This window comes from Carettochelys insculpta, chromosome 12 (assembly GCF_033958435.1).
Source record: "Carettochelys insculpta isolate YL-2023 chromosome 12, ASM3395843v1, whole genome shotgun sequence".
NCBI classification, from domain to species: Eukaryota; Metazoa; Chordata; order Testudines; family Carettochelyidae; genus Carettochelys; species Carettochelys insculpta.
In genome coordinates this window covers 26,986,421-27,009,745 of record NC_134148.1, presented here as the reverse complement: position 1 = coordinate 27,009,745, position 23,325 = coordinate 26,986,421, and the positions used below count along the sequence as shown (strand labels likewise).

Here is a 23,325-nt window from a genome sequence, read left to right as displayed (position 1 = left end):
ATTGGTTTTCATGCTCTCTGGAGACGTGCAAACTCTGTAACCAATATAAATTGTATGAACAGCAAGTAATTATTTTAAATACTTCAAAATATATATAAGTATATGGAAGTAATGCAAACTAAAGCGATGGTAAAATAGTGAGCATTACCAATTCAGGTTCAGGCTTACTAAGCAGTCAAAGAAACTGCAGACACCTGAGCTTGCTTGGCCTTTATTAATTATTAGTACAGTGCACAGTGGAAAGTCAGGTGCATTACCAAGCATGTGGAACCAAAGCTTGCAACAGATGGCAAATATGACACACTGGTCACAGTGTTATTTTTGGTTCCAGTTGTCCACTGTTACAGCTGCTCATAGTTATACTCCCAATTTCTAAAAATGTGTGCAGTTTTCTGTTACGAGGACAGGTTGAACCTCTCTAGTCTGGCACCCTAGGGACCTGACTGGTGCCGAACCAGACAATTTGCCGCACCATGGGAAGTCAGTATTGTCTAGCAGCATTACCAACTTTTCTATTGCTCCTAAATGTCCCCCAAGAGCCTAGTAAGCAAGTTACAGCTAAGTAACAGTACAGAACACTCGGAACCAGGACTGGTGGTGTAAACAAACTTTATGGGACTGCAGGAAACTTGGCCATGCCCATTATAAGTGGACATCCAGATATCTGCAATCATGCTAGACAATGGATGATGCCAAATCAGTGTGTGCCAGATTGGAGAGTTTCAACCTGAAGAGTCTTTTTCTGACCCAGATATATCTTGTTTTTCAGTACATCTTCAGACTTTGTCATTTCATACATTTCCTGACTGCAGAATTAATTTCTGCTGCTTACTCATTGCTTTATTGTTAGGACATCATATATGTATTTCTCTCTACTGCATTTAAGACCTGTGCTATGTTAAAAGATCACTCTTTCTTAAAAAGCTTCGCAATCTTGTGCTTTTCCTTTCGTAGCATGACCATGAGTGAGTTCTAGGCCTTAGAAAAGCCTGGTTCTTAGTTCACTATGATTCTCCATAGGTCGTTTTTCAGTATGTCAGTGCAGGTAAAATGCAAGTGACTAGAGACTACTAAAGGAGAATTTTCTTGTAAGAATTTGAGCATGTAATCCTTGAGAAATGTTAGATTGGAACTCGTGCTATGTTCTTTGTGAACCTGAGCCCTGATCCTACAAGTACTTTCCTCTGAATAACCTTATTGAGCTTATGCATGTCACATCACACACACACAGTTTTGACTAATCAAGGGTGTGGTACCCTCAAGGTACCTTCTAAGGTTCCTTTTAGCCCTAGGATTCTGTGATTCTATGAACTGGAGGCGATTCCCTGCAACCGTGGAAGTCAGTGCAGCTCCCTATGATCGCAGTGGTTTGTTGTCGCCACACACAGAATCCGCTGTGGGAGCGGGGCTTTGTTTTCAGCTTGTGTGCGTGGAAGAAAACGACAGTTTGCAGAATTTCAGTATTACATTAGGAACAGGGTAGGTAAGACAGAATAATATTCTAATGCCATTATATATGTCCATGGTACATCCACAGTGTGAACACAGCATGCAGTTCTGGTCGTCCTCTCTCTCTCTCTCAGTAGGCCTGGGTCCTGGTGTTTTAAAAGGGGATGGGGCTCCACGCTGTCACCACTGTTATTGAAACAGAAGTGGAGTCTGGGGCCCCAGGCCCTTTATAGTGCCACCAAAGCCTCATACATCGTGGACATGGTGGTGCTGAAGGCTGGCTGGGGGAGGCATGATGCAGTCCAGGTGGCACTGTGGGTTGGCTGCCCTGTGTTCTACTTCTTACACTGTGTTCCCACCCTTTCTGAGAGGCCCAGAGCTGAGCCCCAGCCTCATTGCCCAGGGTGAAGTCTGTCACCAGCAGTAGGGACACAGCCTCATGCTCTGGATGTTCCTAAGCCTCTGACTGTCGTGAATGAGTAGGGAAGGTGTTAACCTCCTCCTGAGGTAGCTTGTGCCAATGGGAGTGGAGTGACTTTGTTTGAACTGAGAACAATTGCAGTTTTCAGGGCTTTTTGTCTGCTGGGACAGCAGAGAGAGAGATGCCCGGCAGTTGGAATGAAAATCATAAATAACTGACAGTCTCGAAATCATCCATAGAGGTGCGAGTAAAAGGAAGTGTACAGTTAGATATTATCAGGTTATGGTTATTTTGAATTTGGTTGGATTGGCTGTCTACTGTTCACTTGTTACCTTGTTTTGTTTGCTGCTCTGTTCTTTGTTGTTGTTTTGACTGTGTTTTTCCCCTTATAACTTTTAAGCTGAATCCCAGAGAGTTTTCTCTGCATGCAACTCTGATTGATTTTCCCTTGTTTTGTGAATAAATCGCTTTTTCAAAGCAAATTATCTGATGTGTCCTGAGAAGGGTCTGTCTGTGTACTTGCCTTCGGCTGCATAGCCATCAAATTACTGCTTGCTGTTCTCAAGCCCTTTGTGGAGGGGAGAATGAGGCTGGAGTTTTCCCCTCGGGGGGATGGGCATTCCCCAGTGTGCCAGCCTGGGTTTAAGGGGTCTCCAGGGACTGGGGTGGTGGCAGTCTGCCTTCCAGGGTATCTGTAATCTTGGGAAGTTTTCAAGTAAAGCCTGTGTATAGGCAAGGTGTTAAGTTTTTGCAGGCCCCCGCTTTCTGCACTTGGAATGCCAGTGCAGAAGGAGCCCTGACACTTGACTAAAGGAAGCTGCCAGTGGACAACAGGATCGTTGGTCTGACTTAGTTGGCCAGTCCTATGTTCTGACCAACCCCAAGCATTCAGAAAGCCCATAATAATCATAATGGTGACTTAAAGTGCATGAGATGCTTAAGTATTTAGCATCTTTTTGTAATCTTTGGGTTTTTGTTTTGGTTTTGATGGGTTCTTCAGGCTTTTCTTCATGACCACAATGGCTGGAATGTACTTTTTAAAGAAGGTAGATGTTTATACATTGCCATCTTTCATTCACAGGGGCTTTAAGAAAAACACCAAATATCTCTAGACACTCTGTAGAATTGTGAGAGATGGCAATGCTATTGCTCATATTCAAATTTAAATTTAACTCTTCTAAAAGGAAACACAATCTTGCCAATGAAATAAATCATGACTGTAGAATTTGCCCCCAATACTTACACTATGATGCACTTATTTGTTCATTTATAATTTATGAAGAAAGAATGCTGTTACAGTGATCATAGTTATCTACTGCACAAGAATACCTACTTTGTGGAAGAGCGATTTATCATATATTTCTGGGTTATGCCTCAACAGTAGTCACTATTGTTGGAATTCTTTCTACGGTACTTATCAAAACAGTAGGAGGGACTTGATAGCTGTGACTGCACTGAGGCCAGAGCTGAGGTCAAGGTGTGTTCAGAAAGTGTTTGAAAAATTCCACTTATTTAATACAAGTTTGATAATTTAGTCACCTGATCAGATTCCGCTTTCACAGCGTGCATAGTTACTTCCCTAGAGTGAGTTTAGTTATATTGTTCTGAATACTACTGTTATGGCCGTTCTTGTGAACGGATTAATTATTCCTTGGACGGTGTAGGTATATAGTATATGCTGCAGGGCTTATAAATAAAAACAAACTCATCCGATTTTTATGCAGTATAGAGAGAGAGACGCCCCGTTTTAAAAAACATCGACAGAACAATATGAAACAAGAAGAAGTCTTTTGTATCTTGGAGGTATATGAGCATTCACTTAAATTACAATGTGTGCTTTGGAAATGGAAATTTGCAAGTGAGTGACCTAGCATATTTAGTCTTGAATATTTCATATAATTTATGCATAAAAAAGATGTAGTGTTGATGGAATTGAAAACTCTGAAGCTGTGCAAAATCAAACCAGCGAGAGTATGGTGTAACTGTGTGTGTCCAGTCATCCAACAACTGAGCCTGAATTTCTCATGTCAGCTCCCTGCGGTAACTCAGCTTAAGGTATGTGGGCTCCAGATACATTATTTACATTTACTTGAGTTGTGTACCTTAAGTCAACTTTCTCCTGTAGTGTAGAGGTAGTCTCTGAGGCTTATCTTCCTCCCGCTGCATTGTAGAGAGTGCCAATGCAATACTGTGCTGTTGGAGGCATTTTGTAGGGCTCATAAAATAACTTAATTGTACTACAATCTGGTGTTTTGTAATATGGTGGCCTATGAGATGCACTAAGTACAAATTACAATATGCTTAAATAAAACAGATGTTGGTTTTGCGTATTATTATTTCGTGTCAGTTTCAAGTTATTTGGCTTTGAAATGTGACTAATACATGTTGTTTATGCTTGGCAAATCTCGGTGTTAGATTATAATGGAACTGAATTATTCTCTTACAACGTTTGAAGCTGTGTTGTGAATGTAAGTGAAAGCAGAATTTGGCCCTCGTGGTGTACTCCAAATTTGACCAATTGTTTGTTTGTAAATATATCTTGTACTTGAGGGTGCTAATTAGAAATTAAAGCATTCACTTGGGGGGGATGCATTGTTTTCTGTGTGACTTTTGTCTTCGTCAGTTCTTGCACTTCTCTGTCGCCTAATTTTTAATTTTTCCTTCATTATATGCTTTATCCTCCAAACAAAAGTCAGGAGTTCTGTGATGAAATTCATAAGCAGCAGGTTTAAGACAAACAAGAGGAAGTACTTTTTCACACAACACTTAATTGAGCCATGGAACTCATTGCTTTGGGACTCTGTGGAAGTCAAAAATAAAACTGGGATCAAAAAAGAGACCAGGTCCTTCAGTGGATATTAGCTAGGTGGGTCAGTATGCAACCCCCTGTCCATAGCAGCTCTTAACCACTGCAAGAAGTCAGAAGTGGAAGATAGGTGTGGACCACGACAACATTGCGCTGTCTGCACACACTCCGTGAAGCTCTGGTATTGACTCTTGTTGGAGACAGGATACTAGATTAGACTGTCCATTGGTCTGAGCTAGTATGGTCATTTTTACGTACCCATCCCCTTTCATTTCTGCATCATCCAGGTCTTCCCCCCACGGTATTTTCCTTACTTTGGTTTTCTAAGTTGGACAGTCATCTGTTCCTCCTCCCACCTCCACTCTTACACATCTTCAGCCTTGACCTTACGTTGCATGCACACCCTCTTCCGTGGAGTACTAGGTAACTTGATATGCAGAAGTGCAGTGAGAGTTCCAATGTTCAGAAGTCAATACCACTCGAAAAGGCAAGATCGTATTCCCACAGCTGGGAAATGGCAGCGGCAGGAGAGAAGCCTCTCAGGGAGCTTTTCCTCCTGCTCCTGCCAGACTCTACCCACCCACCCCTCCCCAGCTGCTCTCGTTGGCTGGAATTTTAACCACTGCTGAGATTCCCCTGAACCATTTTTTTTTCCCCCAGATATCAACATTTATTTTGTAGGTACCAGTAGGCAAGTGTTTTAAGTAATTGGAATGCTCTCTGCTGAACTCACTGCCACTGCAGGCATCTCTGCTGCCCCCCGCCACTGGAAAGTTTCCTTTAGGTTTTTCCTTCTGTACCTCTGGACAAGCCAGGGTCCAATCCAGCCCACAGTCTCTGCCACTGTGTGTGTCGGGGGCAGGGCCAGGACGTGCCATTGCTCCTTCTTCCTCTACACCAGCTTCAGGAATGGCAGCGTAGTCCTGCCTGCAGAGAGTCTTCCTCTGCCACTCTGGCCAGAATTCCAGCCAGTGAGAGCAGCAAGAGGTGGGAGTGGGGAGGTGCTGGGTAAGGGCAGGAGAAAAAGTTCCCTGGAGAGGCTTTTCTCCTGCTGCTGCTGTTTCCCCAGCCGGGGAAGGGGCTGTCGGGGGAAGCATGGGGAGGTAAGAGCTGCTAGCCCGCTCCTCCTGCCCAGACCATGCCACTCTGCTCCTGTACCCCCTCCCACTCAGACCCTCAGCCTGTTCCTGCACCCTCTCCTGCCCAAACCCATACTCACTCCCCAGCAGCCCCCTCCCATACATTTAACCCTGCATCCCCCCATTTTTGGTCACACCCCAGGCCCCCAGAAGAGTTAAGCTGGCCCGGGGGAGGCCCTGAACCTAAGTCTGCCCTTGTCTATGAATCTGCCTATGGTACTAGAGCGGGAGGGGAGTGAGGGTGTCTCATTTAGGGGCCACATCAGTTTTTGTGGGGTGGGCTTTTTTGTGGCCCCTGACAGATTTTTCTGTGGGTCAATGGCACACCACCCAAAAAGGGTTCTGCCCCCTGCTCCAAAGGTTTCTCAACAGAAGTAGGCAAGAATGGCAAAACTACAAGCAGCAGTGGCAGAGGTCCTGGGACTGTCAGTCTGCAGATACACGATGACAATGTTACGTGTTATGCTTACAAAGATATAGAGCAAGGCAATGAGCAGAATATTGATTTTCATCTCTAGCTACTGAGCTAGTTAATATTTTTTAAGAGCCAAAGAGCATTATTTTAAAGGGGGAAAATTCCTTGACTTCCCCATTACAGATAAGCTTAGCTGATTACTCAGGTGGCATTCTAACATGTTTTAGCATGAAGGTAATTAATGGCATGGTAGAGAATAGACTGTACACTCGTCCCTCGTTAAACAAGTGCTTTACTTATGAGTACTTGCTAAAACGAGGGATGCATATACCTAACTTTTTGTTCACTAGACAAATGAAATCTCCCCACCCCTCTAATATGAGCCTCATCCGACTCCCTGCAGATCCAGCCCACCACAGCTTGAACCCCTTGCCTGCCCTGCAGACCCAACTTGCCACCATGTTTTAACCCTCCCTCCTGCTCATGGCCCCAAACTGCCCCCAGCCTTTAACCCTCCCAACCCCCTCCAAACCCAAAGTTCACTTACCTTTCAAAAGCAACGCGACGTGCTGCCACTCCTTCGCTGAGTTAGGAGCACTTGGAACGAATCAGAGACTTTTACATGTATTTTAATGGGAATTTTGTGTCCCTCTTAAGAGTTTATGCCTACAAGCTGAAAGTTGGGAACCAACTGTGCTTGTATAGTGAGGAATGAGTGTATTATAATAAAATAATACTGCAAAATAAAAACTTAACACCTATGTGGGTTTTAGGCCTCAGAACTTGAGCGATTTAAGGTTGAAGTAGTCTATATATAGTTTAGAGAAATACCCCTTTTTTCTCACTAAGCACTGCACAAATATTAGCATATGAAATGAGAGCCAAGTTCACATATCTAGGACTGCATATACCAACACTCCCACAGAGCTACCAATAAGAAATAACAGATATAAATTATATTCCGTCACTGACATAATGAGAGAGTTCCACTTTATTTGAAGTATCTTCTTCATGAGTACTGAATTTATTGAATTTGGCACTGTCATCCATCCAGAAACTTCCTCAACAGCTCCTGAAAAATTTAAAACTTTGCATATGTCTTACAAGGAAAAAACATTACTACTGCTCCTGCACTTTTTTCTTTCATTTTTAGACTTCATTAGTCTTTTCATCAGCAAACATCTTTGCCAGGTTACTTCTACTCATAGCGAATCAGATTTGTTCTGTGCCAGTAAATGTAGAGCCTCTGACTTTTTATTCATCTTGATTTATACAATCAGTTAATTAGTTGTATGATGACAACACCTAGAGAGCTCATTCGAGATTAAGAGCCAGATTGTACGAACAGAGCAGAAAACAGTACCTGTCCTGAAGATTTTATAGTCTAGAGCTAGGTCTACATTTGGACCTGGAAGTGTAATTTCCAATCAAGGACACGCACCCTAGCTAGTCCTGATAGTTAGGGCACTAGCAATAGAAGAGTAGCTGTGATGGTAGAAGAGGCTAGTTACCTTGAGTACAATCCTGTTTGAGATCTTATCTTTGCTACATGGTGGATCTGCTTAAATGCGATAAATAGACCTCCAAGTGCTCTCCTATCTGCTCCAGTACACCATCAGGGTAAGAGTAGCCAGAGTCAATAGAATAGCAACCCCCCACTGATGGTACCGCATGGAAGATGGTTGTAAGTAGGTCAACTTCAGCTATGCTATTTGCATAGCTGCAGTTGCATAGCTTAGATCAACTTGGGAGGTGGAGCATAGCGTAGACTAGGCCTGAGGTGCTAGCTGTGTACTCAGGGCTGCTAACTCCTTCTGCCTTTCCACCGTGGCAGCTACTTTTCCAGTTTGTGTGGCGTTTGTCTCTGTAAGATGGAAATTACTCTTCCAGGTGTAGCCGTAGCCTAAGATAACATCCCCAGTGAGTGTAATAGTCAGCTGGGAGGAGCAGAGGACTAAACATGATGGATAACATGCAGGCCAGATATGTGTACAGATGGATGGGTTTGAGGTGGGTAAATTTAAAACACACCAGAAATTCCTACTGACATTCTACCTAAACATCCTCAGTTGGCTTTGTGCAAAACACCTTATGGCAGCCTCTTCAGTTTGTGTGTTGTAGACATCCTGTTTCTCTGGGGCTGGTATGGTGGGTTGTATTGGAATAAACTGACATTTCTGCATCCTGCCATAGTTGCATCAAGATCACGTCTTGCTTATATAATTCTCTATATGTGATATTTTGAACATTGATGTCATGTAATGTTCACAGTTTTATATAATAATCTGTTATCCATCCAACTCAGGAATAAAGGATTCTATAAATACAGTAGAGTTTGCTTTGCAGTTTAACATTTAACTTGGATGGAAAGCACCATTTGAATTGGAATTAGATTGATTACTGACATTACTCCCTTAATAAATCTCTTAACTTTAGTCTTCAATCCAAATAGCTTCCTGTGTATCACATATATATTCTTCTTCCAACCCAGCTTCTTTTTTTCTCTCATACTATTTCTACTGTCATCTTTAAAAACAAGCCGACCTTTACTTTGAGTCGCGTTCTCACACGATTTCATGAAATCTGACAGTGTTATGGTTTGGAAATGAAGCTCTAAAGTAGGACCCCCAGATGCTTCACTCATAAATTCAGCTTTTTAAAGTGAAATGTAATACATTTGTTGCCTATTGGGGGATAGCTATTTTTGCAGTTGATGACATTTTCGTGCACATCCCAGAGAACAGAATGAACCAAAGGACTGAGACTTCTTAGTATGTACTTAGTGATATTGGGCATTTGGCTTGATAAAATTTTAAGGAGAATCGGCAGTGAGTTCTGACTGAGTCATATGGCTGAGTGATATGCGGAAGGAAAGCTGTGTGTTTTTTAGAGAAAGCAGATCAATTTGGCAAAGATGTGTGTCAATGAAATTTAATTTAAATGATGTGCTAATTAGCAGAAAAAGGTGCCAGTGTGTTTAACAATGCCCAGTTATAGCAACATGGGAAGTAAAATTGCATTTGTATTGGTGGCCCAAGAGGGGGTCAAGGTCAGTAAGTTAAATGTCTCACAGTAAGGCTGAGAATAGTTAGTGCTGATTCAGATAGTAATTTTAGTGCAGTGTGTTTTTCTTTCCATTTAGAATTCTAGGGTTATCACACTTGAACTGTGAGGTTAGGCCCTGCTGTTTTCAACATGGTTGATCAAGAGTGGACTTCTGCGACATTTCATCTTCCACATACTCATGCATCCATTTCTCCTGTCCCTCCCTATTCCAGAGAACAGCCCATCTTCACCACCAGAGCACATGTCTTCCAAATTGACCCCAGCACCAAGAAGAACTGGGTTCCTGCAAGCAAGCAGGCTGTAACTGTTTCCTACTTCTATGACAGCACAAGAAACAGCTATCGGATTATCAGTGTGGATGGAGCCAAGGTAGGAGGTTGATGGATACATCTGGCATGTTTATTGATTTGAGAGCATCATTTGATGCTGCTCAACATTCACTGGTAATAAATGTGGATGGGCCAGCCTAGAGAGATAATTGAATAAATACTTAATTTGCATGTGATCCACTTTGTATTGTTAAAGCTTCTGGTGCAGAAGTGCAAGGGAACATGTGTAATAATAAGCAGCTTTCTGAACACATTCATATTTGTGGAGGCAAGTCTATATCAATTGAAATAGCTTAACACTATTGACATTTTGGCAGGCCAGTAGTTAGCATCAAATGTTGGCTAGTATTTGGCAGACCCAAGGCCCTCTGATTATGTCTTACAATAGCATCTGTTGAAGAGAGACATGAATTTTTGTGGCAAAACCCCATTTTTAAAGGGCACAGTGGGAGAGAGATTCAGGAAGAGCTCATTTTGAAATAACGCTGCTACACACACAAATGCATTTCAAAATAGCGCTTAGTTCTTTCAAAATATAGTGTCTACACCCAGTAGAGCCTATTTTGAAATAGAGCGATTGGATGCACACAGCTGATTTTTACATACTCTGTTCCTTGTCTACACAGCCTGTTTTCAAATGGCTATTTCAAAATAGGTGCTATTCCTTGGACAATGTGGTTTACCTATTTTGAAATAAGTCAACTACTCTTTTGAAATTATTTCGAAAAAGAGATCGTGTTGTGTAGTGGCCAGGAAAGTTTTATTTTGAAATAATGGCTGTTATTTCAAAATAACTTTACTGTGTAGACATACCCTAGGTTGTACCTCCCCACCACACTTCATTTTTATATTCATCTGGCTAAAAGTGGAATAACATCAATAACTATTTTGTTTAAAATAGCGCTCCTCTTCAAAATAGATGTTTGATGACCATTTTATTTTGCCATTAATAGAAGGAAATAAACATTATGTACGAAACGAATGAGTCCTTCAAAAGTTAAAAAAAAAAAAAATCACCTGAGACATGTTCAGCAGCGAATGAGTTGTTCACCGACCTTTGGATTGTCCTTCCCCTTTCCAGAATATTGGATCTGTGCTGGCTGAAGAGCAGCATAGTGTTCACACTGACCTACGTGAAGACTCCTTCATTCTCTCTTCTGTGGAATCTTTCCATGCTGGGGATCACCCTGTTTGGAATGTAGGCTGGAAAAGGAAGCTCTGATATTGTACTGCCAAATTCAGCCAGTAGGTTTTATTTTTATATTTTATTTTTTCCAGCCAAGGATCTCAGCACTTTTTGGTTAATTTAGCTTCATAACATCCCCATGCATAAATGCTGTGATCCCCATTTTAAAGACAGGCAAACTGAGGTGTACGGGTAGATTAAACTAGTTGAGTGAGGAAGTTTTTGATGAAAAGAGCATAGATTTAATGACTTTCCATCTTAGGCCTTAAATGTAAGACCTCTGTCCTCACAGGCCACAGTTATGCTTGGACAATCCACTGCAAGATGTGCTGAGATACCTGTATAAAAATCATACTGAAATTCCTCTCCAGCACATTTGATATGGTTTTACCACATCACTCTGACACGATGTTGCAACCATGAAATATTATGGAAACTCTCTAGAGTGCAGTGCTGGTCATTTGATGTTGTTTGTTAGATGGTTGTGTAAACCTCATTTTACTTTTTTTAAAGCCTTCATTGTTCCTCAGGGACTGCATATTGAATTGCAAATATGGAAGAGAATATAGGGTCACTCTAACCCCTTCACTGTTGTTTGCATTCATAAAGTCGTGGGCTGGCTGCGTAATGCTCTCTTAATGAATATTTGTTCCTCTTTGGACTTGCCGCCAATCTGACAGGTCATGCTCTTTGCAAGGTTTATTAGGAAAATCATCGTTCTCTTCTCCCTCCACCCAGTGTTTATGGGGCACACAGCCTGTCTGTGTTGGGCTGTGCGGTCCTCTCTGTATGGAAGTTCCGTGTACAGTAAACTCTTCCATACGTGGCAGCCCCGGAACCGGGAGGTTCGGGATATGAAAATATTACGGTTAAAAGAGAGGGATCCCTTGCCACCAGCTCTGACGATGGGGAAGCACTACAGCAGGGGGCCCCAGAGCGCCAGCACAGCCCACTCTGCATTCCCTCCTGGGGCTCAGCAGCTCAGGTTGTGCTGCTGCATGCGGACAGACACTGGCTCCAGCCGCCTGTCCGGCTGCAGCTCCCAGTGGCTCAGGACCTGGCCATACACAGGAGGAGTGTGGGGGTTTGGGTCCTGCTGCGGCTCAGCAGCCCCCTGCGGCTCAGGACCCAGCTACACTGCTGTGGGGGGTGGTTCCCCGTGTTTCAGCCTCCTGTCCCGCCGCACTCCCCACCCGTGCTCGGCGGCCCCCAGCCTAGGCACTGGGATGGCGCCTTGTGGCAGTGCTAGTTATTTGAGAGTATCGGTTGATTGAAGAGTTTACTGTACGTCAATAGGGTATGTAAGCAATTAAGAAAACATGACGTAAAATATGCTTGAAAAAGAATTGTGAATAGTAGATGTCTCTGGCTGGTACTTTTTCCAGCAGAAAGGTTACTAGTGGTAATACATCTCCTGTAAGTATAGTATAGGTGAGTTAAACTACATGGTGGATCCTTGGGTGAGCGGGTGTCTTAGTTTTAGACCAGAACATGGAGTCAAAAAGAAATCCTGTGGCTGTTTACTGGCTGGCCGGCAGTGGCACAGTGGCTGGCTTCCTGCTAGCCTCTGTGCTCTGTGGGTCCCAGGAAAGCAGTTGGCATGTCCCCCCCCCTCCAGCTTCTGCGCCTAGGGGCAACCAGGGGGCTTCATACATTGCCCCTTCTCTGGGCACTGCTGATCCCAGCTCCCAGTCGACGGGAGCTGTGGAGGTGGCATCCGTGGATGGGGCAGCATGCGCTGCAGTCATTGGCTGTGCCTCTATGCAGGAGCCTGGGGTGGGTGGAATGGTGGAGCTGCTGCTTCCAGGAACTGCTGAAAGTAGGTGTTACCCAGAGCCTGCACCCCAGCCCCTCTCAGGCACTGACCCCCTCCACCCCAGCCCTGATCCCCCTCCTGCTCTTTGAACTCCTGAGTCCAAACCCAGAGCTCCAGACTAGAGAGATTCAACCTGTAGTTGACCTATCCACAAAGGGGAATAGGCAGTTAATATTTATGTTGTGGACTATACAACTGTGAATCTTAACCAAGATGCCATTATCAAGCAAAGGAATAAAGCATCATGTTTAGTAGCTCTCTTAAGAAAGTAATTGCATCACGATTCTTGAGGGAGTCATTTGCCAGAGGAAGATGGAGAAAGCCAAAAGATGCTATACTAAGAAGCAGGGATTGGAATTTTCCATGCTCAGTGAGGCAATTGTTGACTCTGCAGTGTGAAAGCCCCTAATGTTGTTGGAGAAATTTGAACTCAGAGTGTGACTTAAATTGGGTGCAGTGAGCAGGGGAGCCCACACATCAGATTCCTCATTAAAATCAACTTATATTATTTTGCCTATAGAAATATAGAGACCTGGAAGGTATTGCCTGGACTGATTTTTAAAACAAAGCTAAACAAGAAAAATTGAGGCTGGAAGAGGAGGAACCTAGTGCACTTCCATAGAGAAGCTGAGTTAAAGTTGTCATCTTTAGCCCACTTGCAAATAGGGAGGCAGTGCAGTCATGATTATAAGGACGAGAGCTCCTCTGCCCCCCGCACCCCCCAAGAAAAGAAAAACAAGTATTGCGCATCAGTACTGCATCAGTTAATCTTTTGAGAAACAATTTCATTCTCTCCTTCAAGAAAAAAAATTACCCTGAGAATTAACATCCAGTGATAGCTTGGGGTGGAACAGATATTTTGAGACCAATCCAGAGGAGAAACCTGACATCTCATGTTGTGCTTCTGACAAACTGGAGAAGATATTTCTGTGAGGTTGATTAGACAGATGGGCAAAGGGAAGAGCAATGAAGCAAGATCACAGAGGGAAGAGACCAGCATGTTGCAAGACTGGCTCTGTTAAATGTATGCTACAGAAATGGTAACTTTGGTGCTTTCAGGAAAGCTTTCATTTCAACCCCATGTTTTCATTTCCATGTGATATAAAGCAGCATACAGCATGTTACCTTGAACATTAACTGGCAATGGCCACACTGGTGACAACTTTGCTAAAATACTATATATACTAAGGGAGAGTCCCAGGTACAGTGTATTGTTAGCTGACGGACCTTGTGATCAAAGTCAGTGAGGTGAAGTGCAATTCAGTGCAAATAAAGTTGGCAGAATCAGGTTCTTGGGGTACATTCCTCAGAACAAATAAAATTAATGAGGCTCTCTGCAGAATACTGTGTGTTAAATTTCATGCCCTGTCATATGAGAGTTCAGTAAGTAGTGTATGTTGAAAAGGAGATTTCTACTGCTGAAGATAGCAGAATGAGGCTTGCATTCTTTGAGGGTTTGTCTTTCCAATCCTTGCATCAACCTGCATTATTAGTTAATAGGATAGCTCAGTCCTCAGCACAGAACACACATTGCTTTGTTAAATATTTACACAGTGAAAAGGGGTGTATTTAGGATACTGAACTCTAGAGCTAGTAATTCAAGGAAACCATCCGCACGCTTTCCTCTTGTGGATGCAAGCAAATTGTCTGTGAAAGCCTGCAGACTTTTTAAAACATTTTGGGAGGTTCTGCCAAAATGTGTGTGCTCAGATTTGAGGAGTTTGTGGCTAGCACGGTCAGAGGATTGGCAAGGGACGTGCCTTTCTCTAGGCTTTGTTTTGGTGTGTATATCTTTTTCTTTGGTGTAATTTCAGTTATTAGAACTTATTCAGTCCTTTTAAGAAAAATATTTAGAGTGAAGTTGAGAAGCAATTCCAGACTGTTACTCCTTTTATAAGACCAAAGAAAGGCTTCAGACCACATGCTATGAAAATACTTTGCTAGGTGCTTACACATTCATCGTAGCACTTAACTGCATCTGAGAATTGGTGGGTCTGTTTTATAGCAAATATAATGCATTATTTGGCTGCAGTTACTTGTTTTTGTGAGAGTATTCCAAGTGAACATGTATTGATATTCTGTTTTTGCAGATTAATTAGCTGGGGATATGTATGATATGGTTGAACATAGCTATATGAATTGCTGATGGATTCTTCCCCTACTACTTCCATCTGCTGTGACTATGACAGTACTGACATGCATAAAGTCCTACTTTTCCATGCCCTTTATAGATTTCACAGCATTTAACTCCATTGTGAGCAGATAGCTGGGAGGCAAATGGCCGCCTACCCCACTTTTCCTCCTGCTGGCTTATGGACCCTAAGGGGAATGTGTGTTAGCAGCAATTACATGTTGTACAGTGACGACATTTTGTTGAAGATTTTGGTCATGCAGCCTACTAAAATTAATACATATATGCTAATAATAGGCGATTCCCCTTTATCAAACCTAAAATTTCTGTTCTGTTAGCTTTGGAATTAAATAACCAGCTGATATTTTGTAGTCATGAAGTACAAAGAGGTTGAGGAAGAAGCTCCAGAATCTTTACAAATTATCTGAAAAGTGTGGTGCTTTGTCCTTTTTTGCTTGTTTTATAATGTATAAAGAAGGCCTAAAAAAATAGCCAAAAAAGATAGGGAAAGGGACATGTGCATGGAGAGGGTTACGTTTCCTCGTTTATTTACAATAGCAATTGACGTGTAGCCTAGCTGGATTTTATTTGCAGTCATTACTTTCGTTGGTGGTGGTGAAGTGTTTGTATTAAGGTAGCACTCAGAGTGCAGTACGCTCTGCAAACATGGAAGATGACCCATTAATGCTGATAGAATCAGTGGTATTGTGACATGCAAACAACTTGTGCTGGTGAAACCAGATCAGATGAGCAGAAGATTCAGACTTTCTGGGGATAATATTTTTATTTTTTGGTCCAACAGCTCATAAACAGTTTGGTGGGTGGGAATGTGCTCTTCCACGCTCCTTCCCCACTGTTTGGGGATGAGCTGATCTTTAGAGAGGTTCCACTTCATGTGAGTCCTCCAAGAAAAACCTCCAGCAAATAAGGGAAGCATTGACTTGATGTTACATACATTTTAACATAAAAAACTCAGCACAAATAAATATTCATCTGGAAGAAAACACTTCCAGTCTTATAGAGCATTAACCTTTTAGGAGGTTAACTGTAAGGTGAATCAAGACAGTGTGGCTCAGTGGTAAGGCCAGTAACTTTTTCCTCTAGGTACCTAAGTTCAAATGAAGGTTAACTGGTTTGTTCTTATGCAGATTTATTCACAATGGAGAAACCTCAGCACAGTTCTCTGGAACAGAAGCTCCCATAGATGGAGGCTTAGAAATGTCAATCCCACAATCTCTTTGATAACCTCAATCTCTTTACCCATGAAGTAGCAGAACTTCTAACTTTGCCATGGTTACAGACACAGAATTTAGTCTGCTTTATGAATCTAGTGTGTTTCCAAAAGAAATTTGTAAGTAAGGACAAGATGAGGTTGGGGTAAAATCAGCAAGGCTGGAACTTTAAAGACTTTATCAAGTGTAGTTGTAGAATTCATTTCTGCCCTCCAATGTGTACTGCGCATCCCTATTGCTGCTACTGTTAGCATTTTGTTTCTGTATTGGAGAATCCACAGTTGAATGCCTGGGTATTATCTGAGGGTTTTCTAATGTATGGAGTGATGCATGCACTCTAAATACTGTTTGGGTTTAGAAACTGATATGCTAAGCCTCTGGAAACCCACACTTTTTTTCTTATTATTGTAATCAGACCTTACTCATACTCCATCAGAACAAGCCGTTTGTTCTTTGAGACAGCTGTAACTTCATCTGTCATAGCTTGAGCCTTCATGACATACGTTAAAGAAAAATGCTTGAATATAAAGATTCGTGTCCTAGTAGCAGTGTCTTTAAATAACGTACCTGCAAAAGCTGTCTGGAATATCTGGAGTTGCTTTTTGCAGTTTTGTGGCTTTATTTTTTCCCCCTTTCAAATAATGAAAATGGATTGGGTTTCAGTCTGAGAGACAGCTGCTGGTTTTATTGTGAAGTTCTTCATTTTGCATGACAACCAAATTGAGCTAAGGGGAGCATTTGTCCTTGTAGCCAGACAAAATCTCCCCACTACAGACCAGCTTTTGCCTCCCCTCTAAGGTGCCTCAGAGCACACAGGGCTCTGAACAGTAGTTAAACAGCACAGTCTTTGGTGTCTCTCACTGAGGCCCAGATGTGCTGACTCACCGTGACCTTGAGAAACAGAAAACACAGATAGAGGGCTAGCAGGCTAATTGTCAGTAAGGGGGGGGCCTCAGGAAATTACCGCAGCTGGCATTGATGGATTTGATGCGCCCACACAGCCATCCCAGAAGAGAAATCTCCGCCCTTGTAAAAGAATGTCCTGTACTCCCAAAATTGCTTATCTCCTGTCTTACAAGTGCAAATTAAGTAAGAATTGCCCTTGTAAAAACTGGCATCACAAAAGACAGACCAGTATGATCTGGCACCATACATAAGAAAGAGAATACGTGACCCGGGGGTATAAAGATGGGCCCAGCAGCACTCTGACTCTGAGTGCATTTCCACCAACTACCTGCTGGTCGGGTCAGATGATTGCCTCCCGAGGTCCGCAACTGGGGACGCCCAACCTCGTATTCGTCTTTCCGCAGAATTGAGTGACCGATCCAGCTTGGCTACACTGGTATTGAGAGATGCATGCAGGGTAAGATATACCCATATTAAGGTCTCCTTTTTGTGTACACAGATAAAGAATTAGAGCTGTGTAACTAGATGGTGTTGTGTTAAGGTATCATTGTGTTAAATGGTAACAGATATCTTTGGATTGGATTGTAACGTAACCTGTTAACACCTGTACTCTGCTAGCATATAAGAAGTAGACAATAGCCTTTTGTAACTGCGCGCTTATAACTGTAGCTTAAATAAACTTGTAACTAGTTAAGATCTGAACCTGACTGCTGTTACTCTCTGTCACTGCAACACAGCCAGCACAATAAAAAGAACTTTAACTGTTTGGTTACCACAGCCTGGCCATAGGTGAGAGTGCTAGGAGCTCCCTGCTCTAGCAGTAAAACACTGGGGTGTTTAGGACCCAGGGAAATCTGTCAGCCTGGCCCGGGCTGTCCACTGCACAGAGCTCGGCGCTCTAGCAGTTAAAAACTCGGATGGTAACAAGGGCATAGTTGGTACCTCACTGCACATTACCCAGCCACCGGCTAACAGTCCTACATCTGAGTTAGTGTGTTATCATAAAAAAATGCACCTTGCTGTTTCTTAGCCTTTTTTCTGATTCAACTGGAATAACTCGCAGTGAACGAAACTTACTGAAAAGTGGTTCCAATATACATTTTGTGAGTTTGCTGGAAGATACTGTTGAATAGTTCTAGGCTTCATACCACTTTTGTAAAGGATATTGAAAATTGGAAAGGGCTCAAGAGAGTCACAAGAAGGATGCATGTTTAAGAACCTGCCTTCAAGTGAGAGGTTTGAGGAGCTCAGTCTGTTCAGATGATCAACAAGAAGGTTGAGTTGACTGGATCAGTCTGAGTATCTGCACAGGAGACAATTTCTGTTAGTAGGGCACTCTTTAATCTATCATACAAAGTATAACAAGGTTGGCGGTGGCTTGAAGCTGGACAAATTGAAACTGGAAATAAAGCACAGATTTTCAGCAGGGATGGCAGTTAACCATTGGAATGACAAATCAAGGGATGTATTGGATTCCCTATCACATGTGGTCTTTAAATCCAGATATGACCTAATGTTAAAAGATATGTTAACTTTCAACTAGACGCTTGATACAGGAATCACTGGGTGAAAATATTTGGCCTATATTATGCAGGAGATCAGGCAAGATGATAATATGGATCCTTTCTGGACTTAAAATCTATTAAACTAGTTCTGCTTTGGGTTAGTATTGACTTAAATTATCTGTCCTGTATTTGTGGTACAAAAATATTAAGTGGTATGGTCACCTAAAGTAGCTTGAGCTATTGTTTGTCTCTGTTAAAATTAAGCATGGTCATGGTACACATAGATACCAATGACATAGGGAAGGGTAGGGAGAGGTGTGCTACAGGCCAAATTTAAGCTTCTAGGAAAGAGAGAAGAATCCAGGACCTTTGTGGTGGTGGTCTCTGAAATGCTTCCAGTTTCACATGCATGATCAGGTAGACAGGCAGAACTTCAAAGTCTCAGTGCATGGATGAGAGGATGGTGTAGGCTGGGATGGTTTTGATTCATAAGGAGCTGAGGAAACTTTTGAGAGAGGGAGAGCCTGTACGGGAAGGATGGGCTCCAACTAAGCCAAAGTGGAACCAGATTGCTGGCACTTAAATTAATATTTAAAAGGGCCCAGAGTAGTTTTTAAATTAAGGGCTGGGGGAAAGCTGAGGGTGTAGAGAACAACAAGAAGTCCTGTGGCACCTTTTCGACTAACAGAGATTTTGGAGCATAAGCTTTCATGGGGAAAGACCCACTTCATCAGATGCATGAGTGGCGGGGGGGATCAGAGGGGTATTTAAAGAGTGGAGTCCCAGTAAAAGGGAGGGCCAGAGCTGACAAGGTCTATTCAGTGAAGGTGGAAATGGCCTGTTACTACTGATAATGGGCCATTTCCACCTTGACTGAATGGACCTTCTCAGCTCTGACCCTTCCTTTTATTGGGACCTCACTCTTTAAATATCCCTTTGAGCCCTATCCCCCCACTCATGCATCTGATGAAGTGGGTCTTTGCCCAGGAAAGCTTATTCTCCAAAATATCTGTTTGCCTATAAGGTGCCACAGGACTGCTTCTTGTTCTCAAAGGTACAGACTAACACACTACCTCTCTGATACTGAGGGTGTAGAGGAACACATGAACTGGACAGAGACAATGAGCATGATACGAAGTGGCCTCAGTTGAAAAATCTGTTTCTGGGGCCTGTAAATTGTTCGGGCAGTTCTTTGGGACTTTGTTGGATTTCAAAGCAAAGCTTGCAGGGGCATAAACTGAGGAAGGTGGATGTCACACAGCACTAGTGGTTAAAGTGTTTTGTTTTTGCTCGCCAGACTTTGTTTGCCATGGGAAGGTCTGTCCAAGTATGAATCCGTAAGGTCCTGTCCAGCCTGTCTTTTTATGCCAGGGAAACCCAGGTACCTAGTAGTTTATTCGCAGAGGTTTCCTTGGTGAATCAGCAAATGCTTTGTTATATAAACCTTCCCCCTCCAAACAGGCTAGTTGTGCTTTAACCTTTTTTTTTTTTTTTTTTTTTTTTTTAAAGTTCAGCCACTGAAAGTAATACAGAATAATTGATGTAAGCTGTGACGCTTTTGAAAGCTCAAAGGATTGCTTGTCCAATGGAACAGCTTTTGAAGCTTTTAGTTTCTCTTTGTCCCCCTGCTGTATTGCTGGAGGTGTTTAATGGCTGGAGATCTCTACACAGCCACTCAAACAGCCGGAGAGCTAATGGTTTACCCATTCTAATCAAGTCAAAAGTGCCAGATACAATTTATAAATAAACTTGGTCGTAAACACCTTAACATTTGTGCATCAAATATAATTAATGCAGTATTTTGGCCAATTTTATTGGCATATTATTTTTAAAAATGGGAAAACCAAGTGGAACGGAAATGATTTTCATCCATGGACCAAGCGTATGGTATTTTACACAATCTAGCAGATGTATATGTGCATACACAGAGGCGTAAGCCTCTTGCAGTTGCCTGAATGTGCAAATTGTCAGGCTGCATCACACCGGTGAGTCTTCCATCTAATTGCGTCCAGATCTGATTATGTCTACACTTACCTCAGCATTGACACTGAGCTCAATCTTCCAGGGTTTGATTTAGCATGTCTGGTGGGGATGCACTAAATGGCACGCTGAAGGCATCCCTGTCAATCCTAGTACTCCTCACAATCATGAGGAGCAAGGTAAGTCGACAGGAGAATTTCCCTCAGTATGCCATTTAACGCATCCCTACCAGACATGCTAAATCAAACCCTGCTGTGGGGATGACAGAGAAAGTTGACCTAAGGTATGTCAGCTTTTGCTACTCTGTTCTCATAGCTGCAGTTGCATACCTTACGTCAATGGTTCCCAACCCTTTCACTAGTGCAGACCACTCTCACCTCCCCACACCATTCGTAGAACTTTTTCAAAGCCAATTCTATCCGCTATGTACACTTCATGAAATGGAAAAAGGAATCCACTGCATGGATTTTTGGACAGCAATTAATAAAATTATTGGAAGATAAGAAATTTAAAAATAATTGTAACTTTGCAATTTATTTAAAACTTACTTTCTATGATAATTTTTATTTATTTTTTTTCCCATGGACCTTCTGCAATACCCTCTTCGACCCCCAGGGGTCTGTGGACACCAGGTTGGGAACCACTGCCTTAGATTGACTTGCTTCCCTAACGTAGACCTGCCCTCAGAGGCTTCCAAGGAAAATGTCCAGGAGACATTGTCATCTCCTGTAAATAGCTTGTTCATATTCCTTCCCCTCTCAGATGCCAGTTATTTACCCAAAGTTTAACTTTTGCAACCTTTTTTTAGCCTGAATATGCTTCCAAGTTCAGCCTTTAGGAGGGCAGAGAGTAAGCTGCATTGATTGCTCTATAGTGGAGTCAAACCATGGCCTTGAATTGCTTCAAAAGGAGTTCCCATTAATCTTCCTGTGACCAGAGGGTGTCATGAGCTTGTGCTGAGCAAAGAAGAAATAGCAACATAATTTAAAAAAAAAAAAGAGTTCAAACCAGAATTTAATATGTGCTGTGGAGATGTGTGTTATGTAGATGTAACTGTACGGTGTGACTAAATCAATCAGCTCATGCCCCCTAATTATACCCACTTCCCCCTTTCAGGTTCCCATTCAGGTGATCAGTATGAAAACTTTGATTACAGTCAGACAAGTAGGTAAGGCAGAGCCTGTGCAGGTTGGGCTGTCTCTAGTGCCTGTTTGCCCATGTCTGTCCCAAGCAAGGGATATTTAGTACATCAACCTGAAGCTGGCTATAGAAAATGCTAACAATTAGACTTTATGCAAGTATTTGTCTGTAATATGGTGGCTGCACAAAAGACAATGTGCTTTTATTAGATACAGAAAATGTCATCATGTAACCATGAACTATTTTTGTGACACATAATTATAGTGTTTTCATGTGCTCATTTCCATTCATTAAGAAAACCTTAAAGGGTTGGAGCCACAAAGGAAAATTAGGCTCGTTGGAATCTGTAGCTACAAGCTGGTCACACAGGCTCCCTATACAGTGCATGGGAAGGGTTATTTGGAGGCCTAAGCACGGGATCCACAGAAGGCTATGCTGAGCTGCAGAGCTAGCCAGTGGAGACTACTGAGGAGAGGTTATGGCCTAAGTCCTGGCCTTTAAAAGTTATTTCTACCCTGGGTTCACGTCCCTGCTGCTCTCAGGCAGAGTGAGGTTTGGAACCTGGATCTTCTGCATTATGGAGCTATTGAATACATGGCAGTGCTTTTTTTTGCAGCGCCTGATCTGTTGAGCTGGGAAACACCTCATTTGTGAGTCTCACTGAGGTATAGGCTTTGCCTGTGCCCACCACTAGAAATGTGGGTATCATGGGAACTTGATGTGTGGGAATATAGGCACCTATGGGATTTGGTGGAAGCTGGGTGAAGGTTTTTAGATTTTGGATTTAAGCATGCAAATCCCTTTACAAATCCAGCCGCGAGAATCCACCATGTACAACCGAGACAGATTTGAAGACTCCTTTCTCAGCATGTTAACTGAAAGTAGGAAACATTTATACTTCTAATTTAAAATATTACATTAATTTGTTACACAACAAATTTGAGGGGGAATGATAGCTCAGTGGTTTGAGCATTGGCCTGCTAAACCCAGGCATGTGAGTTCAATCCTTGAGGAGGCCATTTAGCAATTGGGGCAAATGGATGTCAGGGATGGTGCTTGGTCCTGCTGAGAGGGCAGGGCACTGGACTAGATGACCTCCCAAGGTCCCTTCCAGTTCTAGGAGATGTGTAGCTCCAATTATTATTAATTAATTTCAGTAATTAACAATTCTTGGAAAGATGCTGTGGATTCTTACATGAAACAGTGCCTGGGCTTTTGAATATTGTGCAGGGCTAGATGTGTGCACTATGCCTGGGGGAAAAACGTCTAGCCAGATGTCGAAGTAGAAACTGGAGATTTAGATTGGACGCCTTTCTCCCCAACTCCCTTCCAAACAAAGAACCCTTGCAAAAACAGTGAAGATGTTAGTTACTGGAAAAGGTATTACATTTGGAGTAAGGGTGTCTGCAAAATTAGTAGCAGAATTTGCATAAACCAGTAACTTTTTTTCATAGCATTCTGACATGTTTCTTAGTAAAGAATTCATAATAAAAGTTTTTTTTTCTTTTTCAGGAGATCTACTAGCCTTTTTTATTTTGTTAGTACTTCATCTATGAGCCATTTCCAGATGTAAATCATATGCAGGTTTTATTTGATTTGTTTTAATTTGGGGTTAAAAACTCAGCCCCATCATTCAACGTGACTCCAATGGCTATATTCAAGGTAGATCTGTATAGCAAAGGGGTGTGGAAAAATAATCATCATTGAAATAGCAAACCTGAGCCGTGTTAGTCTGTATTTTCATGTGTTTAAAAGCAGTCCTGTAGCACTTTAAAGACTAACAAAGCAGGTGATGAGCTTTCGT

General features: G+C 42.4%; 1 protein-coding gene across 2 annotated transcripts in view; it reads left to right on the top strand.

Annotated features, from left to right (window-relative positions):
- The window catches only part of HOMER2 (homer scaffold protein 2), a 119,746-nt gene that overhangs the window by 45,287 nt on the left and 51,134 nt on the right, over positions 1 to 23,325 (top strand). For both annotated transcript variants that reach the window (XM_075006916.1, XM_075006915.1), the window contains exon 2: positions 9,509 to 9,665. In XM_075006916.1, coding sequence (XP_074863017.1) covers positions 9,509 to 9,665 — 157 coding nt within the window. The remainder of the gene's footprint in view (positions 1 to 9,508; positions 9,666 to 23,325) is intronic.